The sequence below is a fragment of the Leuresthes tenuis genome, unplaced genomic scaffold, assembly GCF_036924035.1.
Source record: "Leuresthes tenuis unplaced genomic scaffold, fLeuTen1.0.hap1 SCAF_14, whole genome shotgun sequence".
Lineage (NCBI taxonomy): Eukaryota > Metazoa > Chordata > Actinopteri > Atheriniformes > Atherinopsidae > Leuresthes > Leuresthes tenuis.
The window spans coordinates 32,129,504-32,153,876 of NW_027325368.1; the positions used below are offsets into that span (position 1 = coordinate 32,129,504).

At 38.3% G+C, this 24,373-nt stretch overlaps 1 protein-coding gene across 1 annotated transcript; it reads right to left on the bottom strand.

The window, feature by feature from the left end:
• Positions 1–1,543: 1,543 nt before the first annotated feature.
• ccr12a (chemokine (C-C motif) receptor 12a) lies at positions 1,544–11,372 on the bottom strand. Its single transcript, XM_072364200.1, has 2 exons — positions 10,273–11,372; positions 1,544–4,458 (listed from the first exon to the last, which is right to left on the bottom strand). Exon 2 carries the CDS (start codon positions 4,442–4,444, stop codon positions 3,356–3,358), a length of 1,089 nt encoding a protein of 362 aa, XP_072220301.1. The 5' UTR covers positions 4,445–4,458; positions 10,273–11,372; the 3' UTR covers positions 1,544–3,355.
• Between the last annotated feature and the right edge of the window lie 13,001 nt (positions 11,373–24,373).

Here is a 24,373-nt window from a genome sequence, read left to right on the forward strand (position 1 = left end):
TTAATAAACTTTTCCACAGCTGGAAAATGATCACCATCACCTGCATGAATCAGCAGTTTAGTCAGAGAGGCACCATGTACGTTCCCATGAGAACAGGGTGCACCCAAGTGATTTGGCAACTAAAGACTTAGAAAAACTTATCTGGAGATAATGGTAGGTCACTCTTTCAGCAGGGTCAGGTTCTCAGCTGTCACCCTGAGAACTACGAATATTTGATTCCATCTTTCATGAATTTCCAGTTATACATTTATATTAGACATGTATAACAGATAGTTAGATGTTAGATATAGTCATATCCCGCATTTGCTGCTACTGGGAAGCTGTTAACTCAAATTTTGATGTAAATGCTCAGAAGCAAGCGGAAAACGTTCAGTATTTCTAAATGACACATCACTTGATAGCTTATTGAGGGGTAGAAACCCATTGGATGTGCTAACAGAAAACAATGTTTTCAGGTCATGTGGGAATTTGGATTGAAAAGGCCAGTAAATTTTCTCAGCAGCAAAAGACTGCAGTGCGCACACTGAAATGTAGTCCAGAGTTATCTCTCCACAAAGCCTTTTAGGGGTGCAATGCAATGGTCCAACCAGGAACTGTAGAAAATAAGCCAACTTTCTGATGAATTACTCTGAAGTGGTGCCAGTGTGAAGTATTTTACAAGTAATGCTGCACTGTACAAACATGTTTAGTGTGATAAGTTAAAGGTGAAAGTGGATAACATTAGACTCTTCAAAGCTTCTGTAAGCCAGTTCACACATATTCCTAATAAAATAATGTTAACAATGCAGCATTCCAAAATATTGGACCATTCTAGCTAAGCTGCTAATCAGCAAACAATGCCTGAGTTTAAGAAGTTGGTTTCCAAAAGATTTCAATTTATTCAGTGTAATCTGTTGGTTTCCTCAGCTATTGAACTTTTTTTTTTAAATGTGCATTTTATGAATTGGATAACTTTGGATTCTGATCAATTTCATTTGATTGGATTGTAATTGTATTACAATGAATTGGAATATAATTGGCTTGAATTTGACTGTCTTTGAAGAGCCTTGAGATGATATTTCATTGTATAAATCAAACCACAAGCCTGCACTAATAACTAAGCAGCCAAACGGATAGAAGTCTAGACAGAGCCAATTACGTGAACATGTCTTTTAATAGGTTCAGCTCAAGAGGACGTTTGGCATTGTCCTCCCATCTTCAGTTTTCAACCTCACACCCTCCCTGGACCCTCAGCTTTTCTGTCACACCTAAGAAATGTCATCCTGCACTTCAGTTATAAGCTTTAGCACAGCTTCACCAACATCTCCTCTCCCCTCACGAAACATCGGCTATGTTTATGTGCACCGCAATTCAGATGATAACCTGATTAAGAGCTTACATTGAATAAGATAAGGCCATGTAAACACCATTTTCTTATTACCTTCACCTGATTAAGGTCAAATTCAGAGAAACCCTTCATCAACTTAGGCTATGTGTTTTACTTGCATTATACACCTTTCTGTTTTGTTTGTTTGTCTGAGAGAAGAAATGCAAACTCCAAGTCTAGCTCAGAATTTATTCAATGGTTGAAGGATGAAGTTACACAGCACTGTGGACCTCTCTCTTTCAGGCAGTCTGATCAGAAAAAGGGTACCACTCTTTAGCAAAATATGCTTTTATATTGCCATACAAACATGATGTGAATTTTATCAGTCCAAAAGTTGGGGAGAAGCCGTGGTTTAGACTTGGCTTTCCCTGACTGGTCCTTGATCCAATATCAGCCTCGTACCCCATCTCTGCTCCATTCAGATGTCTTCTCCCTGTGTGGGAAAACTCCTCCCTATCTCCCTGTGTTCGGTACTTTTCCACTATAGGCCTCATCCCACCTGTTTGGACTCCCCCTGTAAGCTTGTAGCAGTTTCTCTCAACACTCAACTCAGTCTCTTTCCTGTTTGAACCCTTCACACCGTGGGGTCAATGCTTGTTCCCATCAAGAACAGTGGCACTTCCCGGTGGCAGCCACAAATTGAGCCAGCCCCTACTGGGAAAAAGAATGCTCAAGTAAAAAGAGAACATTCTTTTGGGAAAGTGAGAAACTGGGGTAGGCTAATGCTCCATGTTTTGTATGATAAGGATATAATTGAGTTTTGGATATGCAAAATATGCAAAAAAAAAAAAAAAGAAAAAGAAATTGTAATTGCATAGAGGAATTGTTGGCCAGAGTATGTTCAGCATCAAGTAAATTGGACTGTAAATGTTGAAATAAATATGTGCTTATGCAAATTGCATGTAAGATCCCCTCTTCCTCCCCCTCCAGCCTGTGTATTTCCACTTGTTTGGTAGGGCCAATACACAACCACAAGTGCTTTCTCTTACCCCTACAGCCAATTTTAGCACCTTTAATTAACCAGACATGTATGTTTCTGGATTCTGCAGCGAGCTGAAGTATCCGAAGAACACCTAAGCAGACATGGGAAGAGCATGTAACCCCCCCCCCCCCCTCCATTTAAAGGCCTGACCTCCTTTTATGATGAATTAATTCAGGATTCTTGGTAAATTCGTTGTTCCCAAACACATTCATTCAACTATGTTTTTTTTTATTTTTTAGATAGTGATTTCTGATACGTCTAACCATAAATTACTGTTATTGAAATCAACAACCACCTATAGTGCTTTCATTGCTTAAGCTGTAGGATGGGGTATTTCATAAAACAGTCATATCCTCTTGTTTGTATTTGGCAATAACTGACATTTTGTGCATAAGGCTTTTTAAAATTTTCATTGCAACACCACAGTGTGGTATGTATGTTGTTTCTCCAGATTTGACCAATTTTGATTGACTAAGCTAAAGTGTGCTACTGCCAGGAAACAACTCCAGATGCTCTGTCAGTAAAGGGAAAATGGTTTTATTACTGTGTTTTTAAATGACTCCTTAACCCGAGACAAAGCTGTCCACATCACAGCTTTACAAACATCTAGACACAAAATTCACTATAAAGAGCAGAACACCTGTGTCTTGGGACTGGTTTATGAAAATTAGTTGTCACATTGCTTCTGCTTTCAATGATAATAATCTTAACTCTTCAATATAATCCATATTTAGAACTCACTGATCTTTTTGAAAAGTATGTGAATATGGGTGTGAGTGAAGGAGAGAGGGGGGGAATGAGGTCCTTTTAGCAGTTCATGAGAACCTCATGGGATTGTTTGACAGTTTAGACCTGATTTAGAGGCTTAGAATAGAAACCTGTTTCTGTTAGAATTTAGTTAAAGATTAGGATTTAGTTCTACGAATTAAGATTGGTTAGAGGGCAAAAAAAATAGTTATATCAATGCATGTCTTTACAAGAATCAAGAAATAAACTTGAATGTGAGTTTAGTACTCATAAACAGAGTGTGGTGTTCTCTGTGATGTGGTTCTGGTGCTCTGGCTGTTGAGGCTAATGTGTTTCTTCAGACAGGGGAACTTCTTAGCCATCAGCCTTTTGAAATGGCTCTGAAACTTCTTTCCAAGAAATGTGTAAAACACAGGACTAATACAGCAATACAAGTAAGCAATGTTCCGGGTCACATACAGCGCAAAGTCTAATTTATCTGAGTCAGAACAGGACTCCTCATCCAAGCTGGTGTGGGAGATTTGAATAGCTCGCATGAGGATGACAAAATTGTAGGGTGTCCAGCAGGCAAAGAAGGTGAAGATAATGACAAATATGAGCTTAATGGCACGACACTTCTCCTTCATGCGGGTGGATAGGATGCGCACAGTGATGCTTATATAGCAGTACAATACCATGATCAGCGGGAGGAGGAAGAACAGCAGGAACTGTTGATAGTAAGTGACCATACGCCAGTACTCCATGGTGCTCTGTGGCAACCCTGACTCCTCACACATAAGTCCATTTAATGGATGCATCCACACATTTCGAAGCACCAGCTCTTTCACACTTGCTGCAATACTGATGACCCAAACTATCACAGAAGCAATGATGGCATACACTTTTTTTCTGCTCTTAGCCGCTGCCACTGCATGCACTACTGCTAGGTATCGGTCAAATGTCATGAGTGTGAGGAAGAGGATGGAGCTGTAGAAACCAATGAAATAAGCACTACTGACCATCTTACATAGTGCAATGCCAAAAATCCACTCAGACAAATGGTATGTGGCCCAGAAAGGCAGACTAGAGGCAAAGAGAATATTCGAGAGGACTAAATTCTGGAGGAAGACATTTGTCACAGTGTTGAGCTTTTCGTACTTGTAGATGACCAGTAGGACAAGCCCGTTTCCAAGGTAACTCAAGAGGAAGTTAACAGTGTAGAAGACTGGGATGAATTTTGCACCAAACTGATTGACGGTCTTCTTTGCACAGAGCTGAACATTTTTACTGACCACATAGCTTGGGTCAGTTGTGTCATAGGTCTCATTGAACAGATCCAGGAAGAGCTGGTATTGACTTTCATCATCCATGGTTCATGTTTGTCCTGTGGCAGAAGACACATTAAAATCCACATTAGTCAGACAGTTCTTAGTTAAAACCAGTTGTTCAGACTGATTAAATCTCAACTCACCCTATTCTCAAGCCATACAAGACTTTAGCTGAACATTCTTACACAATAAACTAAACATATTTACAATTAGGTCCAGAAATATTTGGATGCAGACACAATTTTTATCTTAATTGTCCACAAATATATATTCCAGATTGTTAACCCAATGAGTTTGAGGTTTAAGACTAGATTGTGTCACGATTCGTTGGAGAGGTAGGACCCTGATGTAGTTCTTTCAAACAGAACAAGGTTTATTAACAAAAAGGGGACAAGGAGCAAGAACAAAAAGCACGGCTGAGCCGGATTATCAAAAACACTAAACTATGAAATAACAAAACCATGAGAAACAAAACAAGACTGAGATCTGCAAAACAAGACTTATCTGTGTGGCAAGACATGAAGTGAGGTAAGGATTCTGCAGTGACTGAAAGGAAACCAGGAAGCTAAATACTGTGGAGGGAGTGATCAGTGAATGAGGTGCAGCTGTGAACAATGAGCCAGGTGACGTGAGTGAACCGAGGTGGCAGGGGAAAAACAGGACTAGAACATAACTGAAACCATATTAAACATAAACTGTGACAGAGTCGACTGTGACAGATTGTCAGCATTCATTTGACATTCACTTCATTCAAGTGAAGAAGAAAGTGCTTTAGCGGAATAGCACTTCTCTGACCCCTATTGAAACACCTCTCCTGACACTTTCAATATGTAGAACACTTTTTTTTTTTAGGGCTCATTGTTGCACAATTGACTCAACAGTTGTTTAATGGATAAGTGTAGGCTATTTCTTCGTAATGTAGCAACGCCTGTGTCAGGCTGCCTCCCATTTGATCTGTTTCACAGTCTACATGCCACACATGCGCTCCAATTTGAGCAGTCTGTTTAAGCTGCAAAGCTCATGCTTGCTGTTGCTGTTCCTAGTGTCTTCTTTATATTCTGGTCATTCTAATCCGTTCAAGGTTACTCAGTGTTTTGATTTTGTTTTCCATGTTTTAGTTTGATGTATTTCTGGCTTTGCCGTGCCTTACTTTTAGAATAAAAAGTTATTTTCATTTTGCCTCCTGGCTCTCGGTCTTTGAAGATTCTTTGAAGACCAAATTCCAAATTAGAACTGCAAAATTAGTGAATCAACCTCTTCCTTCCATTTAAAACATGTCACACTACCATGTGCTGATATGACAGAGGATGGCTACCTAAATTTTACTCCAGTAGAACTTGACTCTCTTGTTGACAGCACTATAGCTTCAATGCGTACAACACTGGACAATGTTGCCCCTCTGAAAAGGAAGGTAATCAGTCAGAAGAGGTTGGCTCCTTGGTATAATTCACAGCTGCGTGCGTTAAAGCAGACTGCAAGAAAGCTGGAGAGACAGTGGCGTTCCTCTAATTTAGAAGAGTCTCAATTAGTCTGGAAAGATAGTTTAATAACGTATAAGAAAGCACTTCGTAAAGCTAGAACTGCTTATTATTCATTATTGATAGAAGAGAATAAGAATAATCCCAGGTTTCTTTTCAGCACTGTTGCCAGGCTGACAAAGAGTCTGAGCTCTGTTGAGCCATGTATTCCTTTAACTCTCAGCAGTGATGATTTCATGAGATTCTTTATCAATAAAATTGTTTCTATCAGAGAGAAGATTAATGGAATCCTTCCCACTATTATCACTGATGTATCATCAAGTAGAGCAGCTTTAGAAGTATCTTTCGAACCTGAATTGTATTTAGACAGCTTCTGTCCAGTTGATCTTTCTGAGCTAACAACAGCAATAGTCTCTTCTAAACCATCAACTTGTATGTTAGACCCAATCCCAACCAGACTGTTCAAGGAGGTTTTCCGCTTAATTGACACTTCCATATTGGATTTGATCAATCGGTCTTTGTTGATAGGATATGTACCTCAGACTTTTAAGGTTGCTGTAATTAAACCTTTACTTAAAAAACCTACTCTTGATTCAGAAGTGTTGGCTAATTATCGACCTATATCCAATCTCCCTTTTTTGTCCAAAGTTCTTGAAAAAATAGTTGCAGTTCAACTTTGTGATCATTTACATAGAAATAATCTGTTTGAAGAGTTTCAGTCAGGATTCAGAGTGCATCATAGCACAGAAACAGCACTGGTGAAAGTTACCAATGATCTCCTGTTAGCTTCTGATAGCGGACTTGTTTCTGTGCTTGTCCTGTTGGGTATCAGTGCTGTATTTGATACGATCGATCACAGCATTCTGTTACAGAGATTTGAACATGTTATTGGGATTAAAGAAACTGCATTAGGCTGGTTTAAGTCATATTTATCTGATAGATTCCAGTTTGTTCTTGTAAATGAAGAATCTTCCTCACACGTTGGAGTAAGTCATGGAGTTCCTCAGGGTTCTGTGCTTGGACCCATTCTTTTTACTTTATACATGCTTCCATTAGGTAACATTATCAGACAGCATGGCATAAATTTCCATTGTTATGCTGATGATACTCAGCTGTACTTATCTATGAAACCAGATGAAACCTACAGGTTGGTCAGGCTACAAGCCTGTCTTAAAGACATAAAGACCTGGATGACTCAGAACTGTCTGCTTTTAAATTCAGACAAAACTGAAGTTGTTCTCTTTGGACCTGAGCGCTTCAGGGAGAAATTGTCTAGTTATATAGTTACTCTAGATGGTATTTCCTTGGCTTCTAGTTCTACAGTGAGGAACCTTTGAGTTATTTTTGACCAGAATTTATCATTTGACGCACATATAAAACTGGTTTCTAGGACTGCCTTCTTTCACCTTCGTAATATTGCCAAAATCAGGAACATCCTGTCTCAAGGTGATGCAGAGAAACTAGTTCATGCATTTGTTACTTTAAGATTGGACTACTGTAATTCTTTATTATTGGGCTGTCCCACATATTCTCTGAAAAGCCTCCAGCTGATCCAAAATGCTGCAGCCAGAGTTCTGATGAGAACTAACAGGAGAGATCATGTTTCTCCAGTTTTAGCTTCTCTTCATTGGCTCCCTGTTAAATTCAGAATAGAATTTAAGATTCTTCTTCTCACATATAAAGTTCTTAATGACCGAGCTCCATCATATCTTAAAGATCTAATTGTAAGATATTTTCCTAACAGAGCACTTCGCTCCCAAACTGCAGGTTTACTTGTTGTTCCCAGAGTTTCTAAAAGTAGAATGGGAGGTAGAGCCTTCAGTTATCAGGCCCCTCTCTTGTGGAATAAGCTGCCAGTAAATGTCCGGGAAGCAGACACCCTTTCCACTTTTAAGATTAGGCTTAAAACTTTTCTTTTCGATAAAGCTTATAGTTAGGGATGGCTCAGGTAATCCTGAAACATCCCATAGTTAAGCTGCTATAGGCTTAGACTGCTGGGGGACCTCATCTGTCACACCTTTCCTCACTTTGCTCTCTTTTTCCCCCTGTTTAATTTCAAAATTGATTTTATGTACATGTGACATTATTGTGGTTATTAACGTATGTTTCCCTGTTCCAACAGGTATCCTTTGAATGGTGTTATGGTGTTTTTCCCCCCTCTTTTCCCTCTTTTCTGTCTTCTCAAACCCCAGCTGGTCGAGGCGGATGGCCACCCTTCCTGAGTCTGTTTCTGCCAGAGGTTTCTTCCTGTTAAAAGGGAGTCGTTCCTTTCCACAGTTGCCACAGGCACGCTCAGGACGGGAGATTGGACTGAAGACACATTTCGGTGCAATCTGTTGGTTTCCTTAGCTAGGATATTAATTTTTTGAATTGGCTCTATATGAATTAATTGGATTATGATTACAATGAATTGAATTCCAATTGGCTTGAATTGGACTATATTACTTAAGTGCCTTGAGATGACAATTGTTGTAATCTGGCGCTATATAAATAAAATTGAATTGAATTGAATTGAATATCTGTGTCAGCAACCTGAAATAATGATATAGCAAATGATAGTCATTGACTTTAACTATTCAACCTACTTAATAATACAGGAACACACTCTGGAACTGGTGATACTGGAAACTGAATAGTAGCTTCATAACTGTCCACCACCATACAAAGTTTAAAACAGGAAACACAAAGAGTCAAAATTTACAACATGACTGGATTAAATCTGCTGGGGGGCATATATTTTTTCTTTAAAGTTAACCCTTTAACACCTAAGCCTGGACTTTTTTGCTTATTGTAACCATTAAAGAGACAGAAAATGTCCTGTGAGCAAGTGCTTTTGTCAGAATACTTTTAATATCTGGCATAATATCTCTGTGTTAACAGTTTAATCTGAAGAGAAAATTTAAAAACTGAATTTGATTTTAGAATTTTAGTGAGAAAAAACACTGCAGTCATACAGTTATATGTACAAAATGTTAAATTTGAAAGGTATTAAATATATTTGCAATGAAAAGCTTTTTAATATTTGTCTTTGAATGTGCCAAAAAGTAGAAATTATGTACAGGCATGTTTTCCAACTCAGTCCTTTCTGGCTGCAGACACAGTCCCTTCACATTTAGAGGTCTTGGTGGTACCGCCAGTGACAGTTCCTGTCTGGCTACAGACTCAAGCACATATCGCAGTCCTCACATTTCACTCATGTGCAGATCAGTTAAAATAGCCATGAAGCGTTTTCGGGGCATGATGGTGGTGGGGAATGCCACATGGAAATTGGTTTCCCTACTCCAAAAGTCACTAATCTTCAGCAGGTGGAAGACTGCCATGTACAGCAACAAGCCTATGAACTTTTTAATTTCTTCTGGAGTTATTTCAGTCCAGATAAACTTTCTTCCTTTCTCCAGATTTTTGGTTGCATCGTTGCATAATACTGATAATGCAAACACACTCTGTTATGAGATTTAACCATATTATAGCTTTTAGAAGGTTAAGTAACATCATAAGGCCACCAAAATCTCTAGAAACAGTGCCATCCATGGTTTCGAAAAAAAAAAACAGAACTATATCAGTTACAGCTGTATAATCTTTGGCCAATACTTTTACTGGTCCTAATATGCGTCTTATTAGGCCAAATTACCACCTTGCTTCTGGCACTGTAATGATGCTCCTAACTTTTTTCAGTCATAAAAGTCCAGTTAAGAGTAGTTACGAAATAGCTGACGGCTAACAGTTATTCTTGGAAATTCTGTCACATTGTGTTGATCTTTGTGCCTCTCAAAAGAGAGAACAGAAACTGCTGACCGATGCAGTCAAGTCTTGACTCAGTGAACTGTTGTGTAATACTTGTTCCCAAAAATGTTTCATTATCAAATAAACAGACTTAAGGTTTACATATTTTTTTTTACATTATTTAGCTCGTAAAATATTCTAGTTTTTATCTTCTATTTGAATATTTCCTAAGATATCAACCCTGATTTGCATTGGTCGAAATGTTCTTTTACATTTATGTAATTTAATATTATACCCAAGCTTTAACTGGAATGTTGCTGCAGCATTTTGCCATGACCTACAGCAAAGAACAACATCAAAAGAACAATTTTTCATCTTTCCATCAACACAACTTTTTATCATCAGTTTTAATAAAAAAATTAATCAGTCCCTACTTATCCTTGTTTTTATTAGAATAGATCTTACTTTCATGCTAACATTCCATAAAAAAAATTAAGAGAATGAAAAACTAGTGTCATTTGTGTATTTGCTGAGACTTTGGCCTTGACATTGAGCAGTCTTTCCACACAGTGAGTATTATTTTAAGTTTAAAGTAAAGTAAAGCTCTTAGTAATAGCTGTTCCAAAATAAATCATCATTCATTTTTGTGGATCCTTAGTTCATACTCACCAGTGTAGCTCTGTAGATATGTAGTGGAGGGAGGACAGCACACCCGACAACCCTGGGCCCTGACTCTGAGTGGTCAGTGATGCTGAATGAGCTCTGGTGACAATGAGACCAGCATCTGTGAGGGCTGTCTTACAACAGATACATCACAGAAAGGCGTATCAGCAGCTGATCAACTTCGATGCCGAATCCCTCAACATTTCTGTACTTTCACACATACCCATCAGTTCCAGCTTGAAAACCATGTGTGAAAAGCCTTGTAAAAAAATTATGCCTCATAATTAAGTTATGTAGAAAAAATAGAAACATGTTTCCCTGCACCCCAACCCCACATTTCCTGGTTAAAAGAGGTAATTTCCATCGGAAAGTCCCCCACTATGAAGCACATATGCAAAGAACAAATGTGTAAAAGGGTGAAATTGTCTACTTATTCTCCTGAGAGTCTTTTGTGTTGATACGTGAAAATAACTTAACAGTCAACTCGTATGGAAACTACTAACTTGAGACTGCTTGCACCAAAGCAACCATATTGTGATGTTTGCAGATGGCATGGTTGAAGTGGCTTTAATCTCATACTACGATGACTCAGAGTACAGAGGAGGTAGAGAAACTGTAGTGCTGCTACAGAGCAAATAACCTCAACATCAATGTGGCAAAAACAAAGGAGATGATTGTAGGGTTCAGTAAAAGAGGCTATAAACCCCATATGCAGAGATACTTAGATAAATGGATGCAGAGGCCAGGCGTTCTGTATCATTAAGAAAACACATGGGCTGTTTCACTCCACCTCAGGCGGAGGGTTGTAACGTGTCAAAAGTAGGATATCAAGGCTTAAAGGAGACATATTATGGCATCTTTTAACAAGTTGTCAGTTTGCAAAGACCTTACAGACATTTTTGAGACGGTCTTTGGTCAAGATTCCCTTTGCTTAAGCACAATAGCACTTCTCTGACCCACATTGAAACGCCTCCCCTGAGACCAGACTGATTTTGGGGACGGACAAAGTGGAGTGTGGCTGACTGAAGTTTATATTATATGGTCTGTTTATGTACGTTACCTGCCATCAAAACCTTGGCATCTAGTATGCAACTCAATGCAGTAAACACGAAAATAATTAAACAATTTCTCCAGTCATACCAAAAACACTATGGCTCTCTATATAGATGCTCATGGGATCATGGGGATCTGCGGGTGATCTGCAGAGGTGAGATGGACGAAGGTGATGTTGTATGTTGATAGCAGTCACAACATAGGAATGTCCAGTAGCCACAACTGAAGCACATCTACCTGCCCAGTTTGCTGGAAGGCCTAAATTAAAAAAATAACCATATAACCAGTAAATATCTTGTTGGGGCAGTGTGCCAAGCACGTCTGGCACCTGGTAATAAGGAACACCTGGAAGGGTGTGCAGTGAACAAAAATCTCCTGACTGTGGATGCGTGATATTTCTCCCAGAAAAGTGGGAGTGACATCAAACAACTTCATTAGGTTAGAGTAACATGTAAACCTAACATGTGCTGGAATGTGGATAGGTCCCAGGAACGGTTGGTCAAATGAAGCATTTAACACATTAAGATATTTTGTGAAACCTCTACTCGTTCCTCCCTCAGATGCAGGACGGGGGTGTGCGATGACACTTTGTGAACTAACAGTTAGATTAAGGACATCATCATGATAGGAAGAGCGCAAAATGTCAGGAAACAGATCAGAAGCGTTTTGATAAGGCTGAGGCCTAACCAAAGAAGTGTGTACGGCTAAAAGCATGTGAGAGCAAATATAGCAGTTGGATCGGTTATCAGCAATGTACTTAGCATAACGATACCACAGGTTCAGGGCATATGGAGTGGAATGGTTAAACTGTGACTGTAGAGTGGTCAGCCAGCGAACATCACGTCGCTCAACATGGGTGGAATTGTTCACCTGTATCTTTTTTCTTTGGTGTCAGAGGTCACCAGTACTTGACACAACGGTGGAGTACAGCTTTTACTGCTGACTCGTGCCTTTGTTCTCCAGGGCCTGCTGATGAGGCTGATGTCTGTCGGGGTGGAAGTCATCTATTGGTTCAGGCACACTCTTACAGTGGGTGGCATGAATCCAGTTTGCTCTTTCTGTGACTTTAACAGCTATGAGAGTGACCAGTAGCACCTGGAACGGACCTTGCCAGCATTTGTACTCCCAGTGTTTCCTGTGAAGCTCCTTCACCACCACCCAATCACCTGGTTTGAGTGGGTGCAGAGGTGTGTCAGCAGGGGATGGAAGTACTCCCTTCACTGTCTGTGAAACTTGAGAGAGAACAGTTGAGAGGTTCTGACAGTAAGACAACATAGCATCATCACAAATAGATGTGGAAGGGAGGGGTCTGTTTATAGGTCCCATTCCCAAGGTTGGAGGTCTGCCAAACACGATTTCTAAGATTTACTCGAGCTCTCTATCTCATTCTTATGTAGGTGAACACAAATCATACATGACTGATAGTATTTCTGTGCATATGAGCTGAAACCTTTTGTGAACCAATAAGCAGTGAGTGAATTCAGCATCCCCCTTTTTAACAGAAAATAATGGAGAGCACACAGGTTTTTTACAGGGAACAATGATGCCTGTTTTCTGAAGATATTGAAAAGCAGGCTTAATCCCTTTAACTGCTTCAGGCTTTTTGTTTTACACGGGCAATAGTCCGATTTAGGGGTGACAAATACCAGTTCACAGCCTTTTATCAGACCTTTTAGCCCAAAGATCATTGGGCACTTCAGCCAACATGGGTAGTGAAGACAGATCTGTTTCAGATAAAAAGCATGCTTCAAAATTCTTCTGTTTCTGTAGTGGGGACCAGTTCTACAGTTCTTTGACAATGAACTGGGCTCTAAAATGTATTTTTGTATGCAGACAGTCGTTTAGAAAACATTACATTTGGTTCAGCAGGTGAAACAGTCCAATTAGTTTACTTTCTGCATGTAGAAACAAACCCACCCACATCCTCCCAATGCCAATCTTTAGGTTTGGCCAGTGAGCTGTGGGGATAAGAGCCAGGAACATCAAAAAGATGCATCTGCATGGGGGTGAGGGACACAGCCAATGCAGCAGTTTGTGAGTTCCAAAACAAAGTGGATGCAGAAAACCTTTCAAAAGGAGTGCGGAAACATTTCCTCTCATAGTTATTGTCAGGCCCCAGTGAAATGTGTAATGTGCAGTGCAGATCAGTAGGCTGCATGAAATCAGCAGAGGGTGAAGCTAATTGTTTAGCCTCTTGAACAAGTTGATGCAAGCATATGCTGATGAGTCAGACTGTGACGTGACTCTGTGGTGGAGTTGAAATGAGAATAATGCCTAACTTACACATTAAGTCACGGCCCATGAGTTAATGGGACACAGTTCTGACAACAAAATTAATGTTTGAAGGAGAACTCATTGGGAGTGACACACTCAATAGGGGAAGGGACGATTTTACCTGGTTCCAAAGAAATCTCTGCCTTCTTTCACCTTCGTAACATTGCTAAAATCAGGAACATCCTGTCTCAGGGTGATGCAGAGAAACTAGTTCATGCATTTGTTACTTCAAGATTGGACTACTGTAATTCCTTATTATTGGGCTGTCCCACATATTCTCTGAAAAGCCTCCAGCTGATCCAAAATGCTGCAGCCAGAGTTCTGATGAGAACTAACAGGAGAGATCATGTTTCTCCAGTTTTGGCTTCTCTTCATTGGCTCCCTGTTAAATTTAGAATAGAATTTAAGATTCTTCTCCTCACATATAAAGCTCTAAATGACCGAGCTCCATCATATCTTAAAGATCTCATTGCAAGATATTTTCCTAACAGCGCACTTCGCTCCCAAACTGCAGGTTTACTTGTTGTTCCCAGAGTTTCTAAAAGTAGAATGGTAGCTTTTTGATAAAGTTTATAGTTAGGGATGGCTCAGGTAATCCTGAAACATCCCATAGTTAAGCTGCTATAGGCTTAGACTGCTGGGGGACCTCATCTGTCACACCTTTCCTCACTTCGCTCTCTTTTTCCTCCCGTTTAATTTCTCAAATGATTTTATGTACATGTGACATTATTGTGGTTAATAACTTGTGTTTCCCTGTTCCAACAGGTATCATTTGAATGGCGTTATGGTGTTTTTCCCCCCTCTTTTCCCTCTTTTCTGTCTTCTCAAACCCCAGCTGGTCGAGGCAGATGGCCACCCTTCCTGAGTCTGGTTCTGCCAGAGGTTTCTTCCTGTTAAAAGGGAGTCGTTCCTTTCCACAGTCGCCTCAGGCACGCTCAGGACGGGAGATTGGACTGAAGACAAGTTTCGGTGCAATCTGTTGGTTTCCTTAGGATATTATTTTTTGAATTGGCTCTATATGAATTAATTGGATTAGGATTACAATTAATTGAATTCCAATTGGCTTGAATTGGACTATATTACTTAAGTGCCTTGAGATGACAATTGTTGTAATCTGGCGCTATATAAATAAAATTGAATTGAATTGAATTGAATCCAGATGGGTCTGAAAGGTTCATAGTGGGTCAGGAGGTCACTGATGTATTTTGGTCCTTGACCATTCAGAGCTTTATAGACCAACATCAGAACTTCAAAGTCTATCCTCTGATGGACAGGCAGCCAGTGTAAAGACCTCAGAGCTGGACTGATGTGGTTCACTTTTTTGGTCCATTAGTGAGGAGTCGAGCAGCTGAGTTCTGAATGAGCTGCAGTTGTCTAACTGACTTTTAGGTAGACTTGTAAAGATGCTGTTACAATAATCAAGCCTACCAAAAATGAATGCATGGACTAGTTTTTCCAGGTCCTGCTGAGACATCAGATCTTTTAACCTTGATATATTCTTAAGGTGATCGTAGGCTGACTTTGTTATTGCCTTAATGTGTTTTTTCAAATTTAGGTCCGAGTCCATCACTAGACCCAGATTTCTGGCCTGGTTGGTAGTTTTTACGTGTATAGATTGAAGCTCTGTGGTGACCTGTAATCGTTTCTCTTTGGCTCCAAAGACAATTACATCAGTTTTGTTTTTGTTTAGCTGGAGAAAGTTGTGGCACATCCAGTCATTAATCCCCACAATGCATTTACCAAGGGCCTGTACAGGGCCTCAGTCTCCTGGAGGCATTGTAATATATATCTGCGTGTCATCTGCATAGCTATGGTAGTTTATTTGGTTGTTTTTTATAATCTGTGTCCCATGTAGATGTGAAACAGAAGTGGTCCCAGAATGGAACCTTGAGGATCTCCACATGTGATTCTTGTCTGCTCAGATGTAAAGTTACCTATTGACACAAAGTACTTCCTATTGTCGAAGTATGCTTTGAAGCAGTTTTGTACAGTTCTGGAAATACTCGCCCAGTTCTCCAGTTGTTTGAGTATAATATTGTGGTCAACTGTATCAAAAGCAGCACTGAGATCCAGCAAAACTAGGACTGACATTTTTGCACCGTCTGTATTCAGACATGTCATTAAACACTTTGGTCAGAGCAGTCTCAGTGCTGTGGTACTGTCTAAAACCTGATTGGAAGGTATCATAGCAGTTATTTTTCTGTTAAAAAGCAATTAAGCTGTTGAAAAACCGCTTTTTCAATGATCTTACTTAGAAATGAGAGATTTGAGATGGGCCAGTAGATGTTCATTTGTGTCTTGTCAAGATTGTCCTTTTTCAGCAGAGGTTTAATTACAGCTGTTTTTAGTGGCTCTGGAAACACACCTGACATTAAAGACAAACAGTAACAGGTCTGACTCCAAAATCTTTGAGAAACCAGGGGGAGCACTTAAGGTAAACAGACTCTTGGGAGAAGCAAGGAAGAAATCCAGAATATATTTAAGTGGAGGGTGTGGCCCATGTGAGCCTTTTGGAACCCGGTGGCCATTTCAGGTGAGTTGGCCTGTATGGCCTAGTTTTTGCTGGCATTTTTAGCAATTATAGGACTGTTTAGGTGAGTTTGTCTGCTGAATCTGCTAGTGTGTCTTGTACTGCCTCCACCTCTGGCACCCTCTTTACTTTCATTACCCCCTACCCGAACCAGGGTTTGAATCCCATTCTTACTTATCTTTACCTCCTCTATTTCTACCCCCTACCTAAACTAGGGTTTGTATCCCCATCCCGCTGTGACTGGTGTGCAGTTGGTGAGAGGCTGGGCTAGCTGAAAATAATGCTGCTTGCGGAAGAAAATATGGTTGTTGTGGTCTGAGGAGCAGTGATGGCTGGCATTAGGGGAGTGACTCTGGCATGCCAGTGATCACTGTCTAGCCTCCTGGAGGTGTTGTGGGCCCAACTAGACGAAACACTGATGAAAGGAGGTTCCCACCTGATGACCCCAATGACATGCTGGTCAGCACTGCTCACTGGTCTATATAGAGATTATAGGGAATTATTCACTGAGTCTGGTCCATTTTTTCTTAAGCACAAGTTTCTTGTGTTTTCCTTGAATCATGGGTTATGGAACTGCTTAATCCTGTATAGTACTTTGCTATACAGCTATACAGTTAAAAGAAGTTGAGTAGATTTTGTTAGAGTTTTTAATTGTTATCTCATGATATACCCTGTTTTACAATTATATTCCTGTGCTTTAATTGCACTTATATGCTATACCATAAAAATCATATGTGTGATGTATGGATCTTATACTACATTAGTTCTAATCATGTGATGATGAAATGTGTGTGTGAGTATGAACAAAGGGAGATGCTTCAGGACAGAGCCTTCCGGAGGTCAACTGAGTTTAACTGAGTTCAAACTACAACGCACAATGCCTGATTCAAACTAATTTGTAGATGTATCTCTTTGAATGATTATCGTCAAGGTCTCACACTCTGAAGTTACAGATGTGTCTCCATACCTAAATGTTAGACAGAGTCACACGCTCTGAAATTTCTATGCAGCCTTTTGTTTTGTAAAACTCTTCCCCTTTTCTAATCTTTGAATAAAACCAGGCTGCTGCAAGGAGAGAGTCGGAGATTGTTGTAGGTTGCTTAGACACATACACCTGTGGCTGAAGCAGCGACGGCTCTCCCCTTTTGCAAAAGCTGAACTTTATATTGATCTCTTGTGTGGTTCTTTCTGTTTAAGGTGGGACTTCGTTAGTAAGAACGAAAAACCCCATCAGATTTATTTAAGCCCTGTTACATTATACAGGCTGTTTTTTTTAATACCCTGGACTCTGAATTGAATTGGATTCTCTCCCTGATGAGGGGGATGGCAAGCCATCTTTGTGAGCATGTGGATTGAAGAGGTTTTCTATTCTTCATCTATTGTTCTGTCAGTGTGGTGGGACTGTGGAAAAAGATTTTCAAAGAGGATTAAAGTGAACTATTTGCAATGTTTTAGGAAGAGAACATTTTATTTTTATTAAGGGTGAACCCAGTTCAAAAACATTTAAAAAGGGCACAAGATTGTAAGCCGGCAGTATTGTAAAATGTTATTTTTCTTTGCATGTTCAATACAGTGTTTTGCTTGACCTTACCTCAACGTTATCTTACTCATTGTGGTGTGTAAATCCATTGTCATAACTCCTCCCTAAGAGATACCGGTCCAGTGTCTACTTACCTGCCAGGTGGGTTACACACACAGACCTACTCACTATCTTAATTATGCCCTTGATCTTTTGCTGACTTATGACATTGAGAGTGAACAATTAACAGTATTTCCTCAAAACCCTATCTTATCACTTTTGCGTTTAATTTAAAAAATGTTAAAATGAGAAATGTATTTATAGGTGTGTATCAGAAAATGCTGCAACCATATTTTAAAAAAAGTAATTCCATCATCATTTTCTTCACTGCCATGTGCAAATATTATAGAAGACAACTACCTAAACTTTACTCCCACAGAACTTGAATGACTGGTGACAGAACTACATTTTTAATGCGTACAACACTGGACAATGTTGCCCCTCTAAAAAGGAAGTTAAGAAGTTGGCTCCTTGATATAATTCACAGCTGCGTGCTTTAAAGAAGAATGCAAGAACGTTAGAAAGACAATGGTGTTCCTTTTTTCTCAATTAGTCTAGTAGAATAGTTTAATAACATATAAGAAAGCCCTTCATAAAGCAAGAACTGCTTATCATTCATCATTGATAGAAGAGAATAAGAACTAGAAAAAGCTGCTCCTGCGAAACAGCAGTGAGAATGGTGAAAAGCTGAATGGGTATAACTGACCATGCTAAAAAGCTGAAAATAGTGAAAATTTAGCAGAAAGTTATTAGCTGAAGCTTCAAAAATGCCTGAAGAGTATTTTTGAAAGGATTGGCAGTTTGAAGGTACTGCCGTAGTTCAGAGTCTTCTAATTCAAAAAGTAAAGTTTGAAGGCTGAAAGAGGACAAATTGACCTATGTTTTAATGCTAAAATTATTTCTGTGGCTTAAAGATTTTGGAAACAGTGACAGGTTAAAAAAAGCTTCATCTGCATTCAGTAATAGCTGAATGTCTTGTGAACATTTTAAAGTTTGAATGGTGTTTCTAGCTTAACGTATGCAGAAGTAGTTAAGTTTGAAAGAGAAGGAGCTTTTTTAATGATTTGATAAGATTTACCCTGACTTTTAAAGAGAGAAAAATGTACACAAAAACCTTAATATTTAAAAAAAAACTAGAACAGTTAGAAACACCAAAAGATATGGCCATCATGTCCAGAAAGAGCTGAATGTTTTGTGCAAAAATTGTTTAATTTGCTTAAAGTATGCAGAAGTAGTTGAACGTCAAAAAACATACGAAAGAACTAAGAACATGGAATAGTAACTAGAAAAAGCTGTTCCTACGAAACAGCAGTGAGAAGCTGAAAAGCTGAATGGGGATAACTGACCATGCTAAAAAAAAGCTGAAAATAGTGAAAATTTAGCATAAACTTATTAGCTGAAGCTTCAAAACGCTTGAAAGGTAGTTTTGAAAGGAGCTGGGTGAAGGCAGAAAACCACAGAAAAGAGAAAAAAGTGAAAAATTCAGAAAGAGGAGAAACAATGGAGAACTATTTGAAAATTTTATAGAAAGTAATTTTCTGAGGTTTCAAAAGGCCTTAAAGGTATTTTTTAAAGGAGTTGGAGCTGGATAAAGGCAGAAAACTACAGAAAAGAGAAGAAAAATGCAAAACAAAAAGGGAAAAAATTCGGAAAGAAGAGAAACAATGCAGAAGAATTTGAAAATGTAGTAGAAAGTCATTTTCGGGAGTTTCAAAAGGACTGAAAGGTATTTTCGAAAGGATCTGGAGCTGGTTGAAGGTAGAAAAGTACATATATATATATATACATATATACATATATATACATACATATATATATGTGTATATATATATATATGTATATGTATATATATATATATGTATATGTATATATATATATATATACATATACATATATATACATATATATATATATACATATACATATATGTATATATATATATATGTATATGTATATATATATATATATACATATACATATATATACATATATATATATATACATATACATATATACATATATATATATATATATATATACATATATATATATATACATATACATATATATATATATACACATATATATATATTATGGCATGCCGTTCAGGAAATTAATCTTTGAATATATTGAATGAAACTCTGAATATATTGAATGAACCTTGAATATATTGAATGAAACTCTGAATATATGGAATGAAACTCTGAATATATTGAATGAAACTCTGAATATATGGAATGAAACTCTGAATATATTGAATGAACCTTGAATATATGGAATGAAACTCTGAATATATTGAATGAACCTTGAATATATGGAATGAAACTTTGAATATATTGAATGAAACTCTGAATATATTGAATGAACCTTGAATATATGGAATGAACCTTTGAATATATTGAATGAAACTCTGAATATATTGAATGAAACTTGACTGACGTCAGACTTCACGGAAGTGCCTGCAGCCATCTTGTCTAAGGTGTGGATACTGTGGCGAAAAGCGAATGACAATTAGTCAGTCCGCTCGGAATTTTGTAGGATGAATATTAAAGTATGAGAACATCATTAACACACTGGCGAATGCATGTACGGGCCAAAATCCTCCCGATAACCCTGCCCGTTCTTCTAACGAAGAAGTCGTGGCAGACTTACGACATCAGGCCAACCTCAGCATGCCTTCAACCTCTCAGGAGTGCCCCAAAACGCTAATGCAAGCTATATATTGTTTAGATACAATAAGAATCACCCACATTCATAGACCAATGTAGGCTGAATATTTAGTTTAGTATTGAACGTATTTGATGATCCGCGACACAGCTTTGTTCACGTTACTCACAGCAGATTGCGGACAGACAAATGCATCGTGCCCAAAGTGGACATTGTGTCACGGATCATCATAGACGTTCATTACTTAACTAAATATTCAGCCTGCATTGCCGTTTTGGGGCACTCCTGAGAGGTTGAAGGCATGCTGAGGTTGGCCTGATAAACAGCTGCCTGCCCGTTCTTCTCGTTAGAAGAACGGGCAGGGTTATCGGGAGGATTTTGGCCCGTACATGCATTCGCCAGTGTGTTAATGATGTCCTCATACTTTAATATTCATCCTGCAAAATTCCGAGCGGACTGACTAATTGTCATTCGCTTTTCGCCACAGTATCCACACCTTAGACAAGATGGCTGCAGGCACTTCCGTGAAGTCTGACGTCAGTCAAGTTTCATTCAATATATTCAGAGTTTCATTCAATATATTCAAAGGTTCATTCCATATATTCAAGGTTCATTCCATATATTCAAGGTTTCATTCAATATATTCAAAGTTTCATTCCATATATTCAAGGTTCATTCAATATATTCAGAGTTTCATTCAATATATTCAAGGTTCATTCAATATATTCAGAGTTTCATTCAATATATTCAAGGTTCATTCAATATATTCAGAGTTTCATTCCATATATTCAGAGTTTCATTCCATATATTCAAGGTTCATTCAATATATTCAGAGTTTCATTCCATATATTCAGAGTTTCATTCAATATATTCAGAGTTTCATTCCATATATTCAGAGTTTCATTCAATATATTCAAGGTTCATTCAATATATTCAGAGTTTCATTCAATATATTCAAAGATTAATTTCCTGAACGGCATGCCATAATATACATATACATATATACATATATATATATATATATATATATATATATATAAGCTGTATAATTCAGTTATAGCTGAATGTCTTGTGAACATTTTACAGTTTGAATGGTGTCTCTAGCTGAAAGTATGTTGAAGTAGTTTAGTTTGAAAGAGGAGGAAGCTTTTTAGGGATTTGAAAGGATTTACCATTACTTTTAAAGGGAGGAAAGGTTGCACAAAAATCTTTTCAAAACCATAAAAGTTAGAAACAACAAAAGATATAGCCATCATGTCCAGAAAGAGCTGAACGTGTTGAGCTCCTTTTGAAAGCAGCTGGAGCTCGATGAAGGCAGAAAAGTACAGAAAAGAGAAGAAAATTGCAAAAAGGACTGGCAGTTGGAAGGTACTGCTGTGAAAGGTATTTTTGAAAGGAGCTGGATCTAGAAGGCAGAAAACTGGAGAAAATAGGCAATGGGTGTGGATGAAATGGGCTCACATTTTACTTCAAGGTTGAAGTAAAGAAGATACCTGAAGTTGAATTTTAGTAAAGAAAAATAGTTGCTGAATTGTCAGTTGAAGGAATTTGAAGTTGAAATGATAATAGTGGAATGATTTAAACCTATTGGGGAAAAAATGGCAGAAGTCTCAGTTGAAGACATTGAAAGGTTAAAAACTATAGAAGGATTTAAAGGAGAATGAAAATAAGTGAAAAGTCTTGAAATTTTGCTGAGTCATTCTAAAAGAGTTAAATGGAATGAATATGTCAGCTTAATTGGAACCTTAAATTGAATTTTAAAAGTGCATAAGTGACAGATGAAGACTATCTCACCACAGAGATGAACAGTTCAAAAAAGGTCAAAGGTTAAATGGATCAGCAGAACACTGATGTTAAATGGGAAACAGAGAAACACACAAAGAAGAAAGAAATAAATGGTTTAATTCAAAGCAGCTGATTTGAACAACGGACTGGAATGAAATGGGCTTACATTTTACTTCAAGATCGAAGTACTGAAGACACCTGAAGACACCTGAAGATGCCAAAGTAGCAAAAGAAAAGTTAAATTTTAGTAAAAGAATTAACTATTTCTGAATGAAGGGTTGAAGGACTTTGAATGTTGAAAGATAACATTGGAATGATTTCAAGCTATTGGAAGAGCTGAAGAATTGATTAAACAGTTGAAAAAAATGCAGAAGTCTCAGCAGTAAAAGGTGAAGGGTTAAAAACAACAGAAGGAGAAGAAAAGAAGGGAAATGCAAAACCAAAAGTGAAAATTTAGCAGGAAGAAGAGAAAAAAAATGCAGAAATATGTGAAAATGTAGCAGAAGGTTTCAAAAGGCCTTAAAGGAGCTGGAGCTAGATAAAGGCAGAAAACTTCAGAAAAGAGACAATGAGCTTGAATCAAATAAGTTGATGTAATGAAGACAGCTGAAGATGCCAAAGTAGCAAAAGAAAAGTTGAATTTTACTAGAAAAGCATTTGCTGGATTCTTAATTAGCACAATATTCTATATAGAAGGTCAAAGGTCAAGTAAGTAATAGTTAAAATGGCTGCAATGTAATATGTAGCAGAGTAGTGGACGAAAGATGTCCTCACAGTTATAGGAATGTGTGTAAGCAGCTGCGGCTTAACAAGTAGAACGAGCAGAAATGGCTGAATGGATACTATGACCTCCTGTAAGAGCAAGGAAAATAATTTGAAGAACGTCAGCACCAGAAGGGTTAGAGGAACGCAGTAATGTAGTTTTTATTTAAATGGTGAGAAAGATTATGAAATGACAGCGAGTTGAACACAGTTGAACCTGTCTCTGGTGTTATACCAAACTTTTCATTGGAGTTAGTGAAAGAATTAGAAAGGTTTCTCTCGCTTCAAGGCTCATAGCTGAAATTCTGTAAATGTGAGCTATTTAGGAGTTCCATCAGCTGAATGAGTGTTCCTACATTTTAAGGTAATTTAAAAAAAAATTTTTTCCTTTGTACAAACAGATTTGCTTTGTCATTGATGTCCATAAACTGCGTATTTATTAATTTTTTTTACAATATTTAACATGTAATAGTACTGTACTGAACCGGGGGACAGGGAAAGAGGAAGAGCAAAGAAGAAGAAAGAAAAACCAGCTGCTACACCTGTAAACCAAAACAGACAACAATCCACGGCCTCTGTTGGGAATCCAGCCTTAGCGCCACCAGGAGCACCTGAAAGCAGACAAGAAGAGAAAAAACAAACAAACAAACAAAAACAAGCACAAGTAGCAGCAATCGCATACAACACAGCTGTGGATATAGATGACCTGAGACGACATGATAATACATCAACTGCTTAGCGACCATGCTACTGGACTAATGAATGTGTGTGTGTGTGTGAACATGCAATACCCATGGCACAGGACCTACATGATAACCGTGCTTAGTTATGAGTGTACAGGGCCACAACCAGACCCCCCGGTAGAGGCCCCACCCAATACCCAAAATTTCCATTTTGGATTATATGTTCCAGATGTTTGATTCCTTTGATCTTCCACAGAGTAAAGTTTAGCATTTTTTTGTTTTGTAGGATGTCAGGATTGTTCCAGATGGGTGTAAGCTTACACGGGACAAGTGAAGACTTTGTTATTTTAAGAAATTCCCACCAGGCTGTCAGAGAGGTGCTGATGTTAATGCTTTTAAAACATTTGTGATTTTTTACGTTTTGACTAATAAGTGGCAGGTCAGAGATTTCCAGATTATCACACAATGCTTGTTCTATATTTATCCATGGTTCATCTGGTGGGCTAGGTTTAAACCATTTTGATATATACTGTAACCTATTGGCTAAGGAATAGTGCTGAAAATGAGGTAAATCTAATCCACCACTTTCCTTGGTTTTCTGTAGAGTTTTTAAACTAATACGTGGTGGTTTGTTTTTCCACAGAAATTTGGAGATACATGAATCTAGTGACTTAAACCAAGTAGCGGATGGTTTTGTGGGTATCATTGAGAACAAATAGTTAACTTTTGGTAGTATCATCATTTTAATGGTTGCAACTCTCCCCAAAAATTAGT